The sequence below is a fragment of the Silene latifolia genome, chromosome 9, assembly GCF_048544455.1.
Source record: "Silene latifolia isolate original U9 population chromosome 9, ASM4854445v1, whole genome shotgun sequence".
NCBI classification, from domain to species: domain Eukaryota; kingdom Viridiplantae; phylum Streptophyta; class Magnoliopsida; order Caryophyllales; family Caryophyllaceae; genus Silene; species Silene latifolia.
The window spans coordinates 78,746,828-78,756,021 of NC_133534.1; the positions used below are offsets into that span (position 1 = coordinate 78,746,828).

General features: G+C 37.9%; 1 protein-coding gene across 1 annotated transcript; it reads right to left on the reverse strand.

Annotated features, from left to right (window-relative positions):
• Positions 1–5,175: 5,175 nt before the first annotated feature.
• Positions 5,176–6,872, reverse strand: LOC141599939 (membrane metalloprotease ARASP, chloroplastic-like). The gene has a single exon (XM_074420078.1). The coding sequence runs from the start codon at positions 6,704–6,706 to the stop codon at positions 5,375–5,377; it is 1,332 nt and encodes a 443-aa protein (XP_074276179.1). The 5' UTR covers positions 6,707–6,872; the 3' UTR covers positions 5,176–5,374.
• Positions 6,873–9,194: the final 2,322 nt, after the last annotated feature.

Consider the following 9,194-nt stretch of genomic DNA (forward strand, 5'->3'; position numbering starts at 1 on the left):
CTAGAAAGGCGTGTTGAAATGGTTATACAAAACCGGGTTTAAAAATCGTCATTACGACGGCCTAGAAAGGCGTGCAACAGTCGGCGAAAGACCGAGTTTTGAAACGGCCATTATAACGGCGCGAAAAGGTGATTTTGGAATTTTGAAAATGACACGGAAGGACTTATGATCAAGTAGCACATAAGCACTCACAGTTCATTATATTATGCATTATGCTGACACGGGTTTTGGCTTAAAAGAGTGAGTTACACACCAAGCAATCAAACCCCGATTTGCGAGAGGGATACCAATCCAAACAAAATGTGTAAGGAGGGTGCCCTAGCCTCGTGCTCGAAAGTGATGAAAGCTCTTTGACGAAACAAAAATGTGCAACGTCAACAGTATGCTTGACTCAATCAGGATTCGAAATGCGGGGATGAGAAAACTCACGCCGACGAGACGAGCCAATTGGTCGAAAAGGGTTAGGTTGTGGGCCCGGACAAGGAACCCGACCGTGACCGTAATGTCAATTAATGCATTACAAAGACGTAAGTGTCCTAGTTTTCCCCAGCGGAGTCGCCAATCTGTGGACATGGCCCACCTGCAAGCCCACTTCGATCTGTGGACGTACAACGGTCTTTTTGAAAGCCACGCTCGGCGGCGTAAAAATGCTTTCAACCGGATCGTTTTTTAGATCGGTCGGTTTCGTCTCGGTTAGGGTCTCGAAACGATTAGAGATGTTCGGAGTCGCCACCAAGCATTTGTGGATGCCTGGAACCCGTTCGAAATCAACTTTATACCTCGGTCAAATCGAAGCACAAATCGAAGCACAAAGCAGCGTTTGACATAGGTACTAAAGATAAGGAAATCGTCCCTCTTTAGCATCCTATCTCTAGAATGACTCTCGTACGCCCTGGATAAGGTCGTCCACTATCCAATGATTTAAACCTAACATGTGAGAGCTTTCTAAGTCGGTTGATTTAATCCAAGTATCAAGTATAAGATGTCGAGTTGGATTAATGATTGATTTGCATGCAAGACGGAAATTAAACATCCATTTACCGTATTAGATTTAGGGTGCATAACATGATCCATTTGCCTTAGTAAGGCATTTTGCAAGTGTAGTTTTGAATAGTCATCTGATCCGTCCTATATCCGAGTTAAACGGAGTCGGGATCGTCCTAGACTAATGTTGGAAGGGAACAGGCCCTGTACCTGACGGCCATATGAGGCGCGAGCCAGCAGGCGATACAAGGGGCCTCCCTCTGGTTTTGAAAATGAGAAATGGGGAGCCTGTTTAGGCGCGGGTTAGCCCACGGTTTATGTGCCGTGTTCTGACCTTTTAGAAAACGTTATAAAACGTGTTGAAAATGGGTATTTGAACCCGGATTGATTTGAAAGGGTCGTTTAGACCGCATTTGTTGATTTGAAGAACTCGACTCGAATAATCATCATTATTTTGATAATATTCGGTGTCGAGTTCGATTTGACAAACTTGACATGAATAGTTTTGAAAATGATTATGGAATAATTGTTTTAAGTCCATTTGAATGTAATTAGTCGATACTCATCATCGTACGCGGGTTAAAATCCGACATGGTATGTAGAACCAAGGATGACTTTGTGTTGGTGACTAATATGTTTGTTTGAAAATGTAAAGAAATGAAATAAAAGGCTTTAAAATACCTTTTAAATGTCATTAACCAAATATTATCACTGAAACACGGATTTAACCGTCATGGTATGAGGAACCAAGGGTGAAAAATGCTTTATGGTCAAAACAAGTGAAATAAAATAACAATGGTTCAAAAATACTTGAAATGGTGAAAACCGATTACAAATATGAAAAAATGGATTAAGGGAAATGACGAGAACAAACACGGTTGATCTCTGGTCTGAATACCCCATTTAGGCGCGGGCTAGTTGGCGACCTAAGGGGCTTCGCGCCTCGGACAAAAAATCGCTTTTGGCTCGTTTATTCCATGTTTTGGTTCATGTTATGCATGTTTTAGCATGTTAGAGTCATGAAACAAATGAAAACATAATAAAAGAGGATTTTTACACCCTCATACTTACATGTTTGGTTATGGCGAGTGACCGACGTAAGTGTAACAACTCGTTTGATCGGAAAAAACTCGGTTTAAAACCGTTTTGGTAAGTAAAAAGAGTGTTTTAAAAGTTTAGCGATGGTGTAGTGGTCGAAATGGTCGGTCAAGTGATTTAATGCACGATGACGGTACCAAACAATGTGGAAGGCTCGTGTTTACGATCGGTAGGTCGTAAATACGCGTCGGATTGTGACTTAAGAAGTCGAGTCGAGAATTTTAAGGGAGAAAAGAGGGGGCGGACACTCGCGTAAGTCTCAAATGGGTGGCATTTGAGGGGTATTTATAGGGAAATGAGTGGTTGTGTGAGTTTTGACCGACGTGGCCACCTGGGCTGCTCAAAGAGGCACGAGCCACGTCGCGGTTCTTCGAGTTGTGTTGTCGCTTTCACAACAAACGCAATCATGATTTGTTCTATCCTAGGTTTTGTAGTCACATGTTTGGTACTTGACCATTCATGAATCCGGTAAAACTTAAGGTAGAAGGTTTGAAATGTTTGGTTTTTTGTGGTTGACTCGGTTTGACTCGTTGTTGGAGTCGTTGTTGGAGTCGGGATTTGAATTTTTGAGTCGGTTTTTGGTCCGGTGCCGGTTTTGACTCTAGTTAGTGTCATTGCGACCCCGTCGTCGTGCATTAAACACTCCAGGTATTTTTGAAATGTTTTGAGATGTTTTATTTTAGAAATCGTTTTAAGTTTTCCGACGTAAAGTTGTACACAAACTGTCGATCAAACGCCGCGATTCCAAAGCATGTTGTACTCCGATAATCATCGGGTGTTTGTTGGAGTCTCAGCAGATACTGGGTATCTACACTTACATGTTCGGTTGCTTGATTAAATTGACAAAGGGTTAAACTTGTGAGTCGGAAAACCGTTTTGTAAGCAAAGAGTGTTGCTTTGCTGTAGTATTGATTGATTAGGTGTACTTGGTCGAAGTGGTCGGTCAAGTGTTTTTAATGCACAACGACGGTACCAAACAAAGTGTTTAAGGCTCGTGTTTTGAATCGGTAGTTCCAAAACACGTGTCGGTTTTGACTTAAGAAGTCGAGATTAGAATTTTAAGGGAGGGGTGAAGGGGCGGACACTCGCGTAGTTTGCAAATGGTGCCATATGCGGGGTATTTATAGAGGATTATGTGGTGTTGGTTGCTTGAGGCGGTTTTTGGCGACGTGGCCCGTGGGAAGCCCAAAGAGGTGTGAGCTTAATGGCGATACAAGGAGGTGTCCTATCCTTTTCGCAAATTTAGATTTTTCTTTTTATTCTATCCTAGGTTTGGGTTGCTTATGTTTTGTGGTTTATACCATTGCACCATGTACAATAGCATGTGGGTGTTATATGGGGTAGGTTTTTTGTGTGCTTGAATCGGGTTTAACCTTTCTTGAGTCGGAATTTTAATTTTGAGTCGGTTTTGGGCCCGGTGTCGATTTAGACTCTAATTAGTGTCATTGCGACCTTGTCGTTGTGCATAAAACATTCTAAGTATATTTTTTAATTTTTTTTAGTGTTCCTCATTTTCGAAATCGGTTTTTGGATTTTCCGACGCACTGTCTTACAAACTGACGATTAAACGCAGCGATATCCAAAACATGTTGTAGCCCAATAATCATCGGATGTTTGTTAGTATTTAACAGATATCGGGTATCTACAGAATATATATTTGATTAGTGTTGTATAATTATATTACACTTAATTATATAAGATAATTAAATGGATGATTAAAAATATTTGTAAGACAAATATTAAATCATTTGGACCCAAATAAGGATTGTATGAGCAGTGTAAATAGGAAAAAAATGGGGACATATGGACACAATGATTATCCTTATGCACCAAAGTTGGCTGGTGTGAGTGGTAAGGGCTCTCATCTCTTAAACAAGTGGTCAGGGGTTCGATTCCTGACTCTTGCGAATGAAAAAGCCAAACTTGGGAGAGGTCAACCCATTAAATTGCCCCAGCTGTCGGCAGGGGATACTCCTGGTCAACACCAAAAAAAAAAAATGATTATCCTTATGCATGCTCATTTACTTTTGCTTTTTCCAATTTTCTCTTCCCTATTTTTTCCTCTTCCTAAATGCATTATTAGTTGAAGTGTGCACTTCACTCCTCTCTCCTATGACCGGCTACCCTATGCTCTATATGAGCAAATTTTGCTCATTTTTAGAGACTAATGAACATGCAATTATCTCTCTAACATCTCTAAAAAATTATTAGACATTATTACTAAACATTAAAACTAATTATTCAAAGGTAATTCTAATTGATATCTAGTTAATGTAATTAGAACTTTTGGGACTACATCCTGGGTGCAACTTAAAAGAGGACTCCTATTTTGGTGTCTTGAAGGATTGGAGATTTTTCCACTAAATTTTGCAGCTCAAGAACAACAATTAGACTCTTGTATTCACTTGCCATTTTACACCAATGTAAGGAAATCGGTTTTCCTCTATTTATTTTAGCTTAATATTTGCATGCGTGATAAGCAGATCATAAGAAACCTAAATTACTGTAATTTAGCAACTAATTAGAAGAGTCTAATTAGGGGTATAGGACCTTCACCAAGCTCTCTGGACCGAAGACAAATAAGAGTTAAAAAGTGAACCAAGGACCGGACCATACCATATTAGTATTGGTCCGAGCGAGTATGGACTATAAAAAGGCGAGGACCACTCCGGACAAGACCGAATTCACCAAAATAGACCAAATATGATTGTTATCGACATGGTGTAATATTTAAAATTAGAGCTCAAGAAATCCGTAAGGATCAAAATAAGCAACATTATCTTCTTAGAAGAATTAAGTACATAATTACACATCTTATAATACGTGTAAACAATGTAGAAAATAAAATCAATAATGTTACGATTTTAACGATTCTTTTGTTATATAAATTCGTTCCATGGTCTTGTCTACGGTCCATTCGGTTTGGTTCGGAACCGGACCAAAGTAGAGTAAATAGGTGAACCGTGGACCGGACCAAATAAAATACGTTCCAGTTTTGTTCAGAACAAATGGTCCGATCCGGTCCGATCTAGTCTTTGGCTCCACCACTAAGTGAACCCCCTAAAGATGGTGTTATACTATAACTTTGTGTACTTGAGAAATGTAGTACAGGTTCACAAATCCTTTCATAAACGTGACAAATGAACAGACAGAATTTGCAGTGCTGGAACCATGATCTCAACTGTCATGCTAAGTACTATAGTATGAATGTTTCAATAATCTTCGGAACGACTAAACCATTGGCCTACAGCAGCATACACTTTGATAATAGTCCTCACATAATTGACTTTTATCATAACATCTCCTTGATAAAATCAAGATTAAGTGTATCCCGAACAATGAGATAGATGCCAAGAAACAAGACAAGCATGATACCAGACGACATTATCCCCTGCTCCACTTCAATAGGAAGCTTCTTCCCTCCCCTGGCCGCTTCCACAAGTATCAAAGCTAGAGAACCCCCATCTAATGCTGGCAAAGGAAGTAGATTAATGACAGCAAGATTGATATTCAGAACAGCAGCAAATTGGTAAAGGCCGTCAATATTTGATCTAGCAACTTGAGCCCCAACTGCGATGATAGCAATCGGACCTGAAAACTTCTCAGCTGACTGTGAGAAGTTGAAAAAAGTGAGTTTTAGACTGTTAATCACATTAGAAGACAAGCCCCAGAATTCTTTTCCTGTAAAGCTGAGAGCCTGCAATACATTACTTGGCCTAAGCTTCTTGAGAATTACATTAGGAGACAATTGAACTCCAATTTTACCAGTGCCATCAGAATTTCGGTCAGGGGTAACATTGAGATCAACTTCCTGACCTGCCCTCCCAATTCTAAGCAACACTTTCGTATTGGGGTTTTTCTTGATAACGTCAACAACATCTGAAACCGTGCGAGGCCCAGTTGTGGATAACTCGGTGCCATTGACAGATAATATAACATCCCCAGATAGTAAACCATCTCGGGAGGCAGCTGAGAATGGGCTGACATCCGGCACAAGCACACCAGTATAGGCCTCTTGCACAGGCAAACCAACAAACAAGACTTGAGCAAATATTATGAAGAAAGCAAAAACGATGTTGGCAAACACACCAGCTGAAACAACTAGAATACGGTCAATGATTGGTCTGTTCTTGAGAAGATTTTCATCATCTACAGGAATTTCACTATCAGGATCATTATCAGGAAACCCAACAAAACCACCAAGTGGAAAAGCTCTAATCGAATATTCCACATTGTTTGAATTAAATTTAGCCAAAATTGGACCAAACCCAATTGCAAATTTACTTACATGTATTCCTTGAAGATAAGCAGCTAAAAAATGACCACTTTCATGAACAACGATAATAGCAGTAAGCACAGCAGCAGCTTCAATAACAGATTGAGGACCACCGATATCAAACGCATTACATACCAAACTGTTTGGTTTCTTCTTCAAAGGTCGGATATCCGTTCCAAAACACGCTTCCTTATGTGTCCCAAACTTGTGCCTTGAACTCGATGAAACGTGTTTTGAAATTCCATATTTTGGTTTTTGATTAAATAAAAAACTTGATGATTTGGCATGGATGAGTTTAGTGAAGGAAAATGATGAAGGTGGAGAGGTAACTGAGATATTTATGACCATGATTTTGTGTACTGGGGGAGTAAACAGGGCAAAACAAGGATGGAACAAGAAACGGAGATATATGGATAATTCATGTCATTGGTTGGTCTGTAAGCTTAGATAGGAATGAGGAGAGCGATTACCCATGTCTCCCTCTAAATTCAGTTTTTCTTTTCTATCCTTTCTCTAATTATTTTTTTTTTTTTGATGACGAGGAGGTTGGATCCTTCCTGGATCAGAGACCACCCTCTTGCCTGTACGCATCACGTCCACGTGAGCTCTTTCCCGCGGGGATTATTCCCTCTCCGGGCGTCAGGTCCCCAGGAAAGTGTTCATCTAGGGAATCGAACCCAGGACCTCGCAATTCCTCCTGGCTTTGAGGCTTTGAGGTTATCCTTTCTCTAATTAGCTTGTGCACAAATTCATATTTCCGACCCATCATTTTCGTCTTTTCAAAAAGACCGGAAGTTGTGACCATTTTATGCTAACTTCTTCTCTAAAAGTGATCAAATTTAACTGTAAAATGGTCTCAAAATTCTGTCATTTTAAAAAAAACGAAAATGATCCGTATTAATGGAGACCAACTATAACTTGCGACATTATGTGATTATGTCAATATTGACATACGACTTTATTAAACTTATTAATGAATGTAGTTTATATTATTCGGTATATTTTTGTAATAAATGTATTCTTTTTATTGTAAATTGTTACCATTTTATTTGTATGCATTTTTACATTATACCTACCTATTTTCATAATTTTGGTTCATTTTTATTTCGGGGAAGTGACGATTCACCCCCCATAACTTTGTGCAATTGTGAAATTAACCCCACAACTTTCAATTGGAGTAATTTGGCCCTATAAATTTCACATAAGGTGCAATCAAACCCCATAAAAAATCTCACCAAAATATCATTATATACCAATAGCTATATCAACATGTATACGTATAACATACTAAAATCATAAGTATTACATACTAAAACCATTTTTTGACATATGTATATAATTCGTGTTGAACCATATAGAATATATGTTTATATTTTGATGATGTCAAGAGTACTTTGTATTATATATACTTGTTGCGCGCAATTGTTTGTTTAGTCTATTCAGATTAGACTTATTACTTGCAAAGCTTAAAAGAATTGTGATGAAAGTATACAAAGAACTATTGTGATCCAGCCTCAATCAAGGATCAAGATATTACAAGATAGTGAAAGAATTATTCAAGCATCGTGAGAAGATGAAGCTCATCTAAAGATTAATCAAGCTTGAATGATGAAGTAGCCTATACTCGAAGATCTCCTAAGAAGATTAGAATAGTGTAGGTGATTGTCTCGTAATGATAACATACGAATGGATTTCTTATGTTAGTAAAGTTATAGCTTGACAGCTATAACATTACCTATGCAAGAGCTCAATGTTATAGTACTTCTACTATAGTATTGAGATGTTGAGCTTATATTACACACGACTCCAGAAGTTTTCAAATTGTTTTTGAAAAATATTTTTGTTTCTTTTAAATGTTTTAGCAAGAAGGTATTTGTTTAACAAGGAAACCCATGTTCATATTAAGTGTGGTTTTATTTTAAACTTGTAATTAGTAATCATGTTGGGTCAACTTATGAGTTGAGCCATATTACTAATTAGGGTTTCTAATATGGCATACTCTTGAAACCCTAAATCTAACCTAATGTCAAGTTAGGGTTTTCACGAAAAACAAGGCATATGAACCGTGTTGGTTTCGTGTGAGCTTAAGGAATAAAAGTTCTTATTGTTAAGATTTTATTCTCTAGAATTATCTTAACATATCTTTTATATCTAGCTTGATATAGTTATTTATGATAAGAATATTTCTGTTATGGAAATCTTATCATATCTTAAGATTTAAGGAAAGAATCTTAGGAGGATAATTTATAAATTATCTTTTGGAATATTCTCTATTATCTCTTAGGGTTTTAAGGAAGAAAATAACAAAGATATGATTTGTTTTACATGTTTGTTATTTCGGCCTCTAGGATTTCGTGTAAACCGAGTGCCATGCTTCCTCCTTTGCTATAAATACTTTACTCTTTGCGACATTTGAAAGTAGGACCTTTAAGCATAATTTGATTTTATTTTAAGAGCAAAAACCGTGTGTTTCAAAACAAGAAAACCGTTTTGCAATTTTCGAAAAGGTCGTGTGTTTATAAACTTGTGCATTCGTTCTTTGTTATCGTTATAAGATAATAGTACTTAATTGATTTCTTACTCGTTCATTAACGCGAACTTTTAGAAGAATCATTAGTGCTTTCTTATTAGCGTAAGTTAGTCACTCGAGTATTTAGCGATACTCACTTGAGTTACAACTAGGGTTAGTTGTACGAGTTGGGTTAGTAAATTTTTAATCCGTAGAAAGGTACTAAATTTATTAATCGAGAATAGTGGACGTAGGTTTCGATTTGTGAAACTGAACCACTTCAATAATCCGTGTGTCTCTCTTTCTCTTTCGTTTATTTGCATTGTT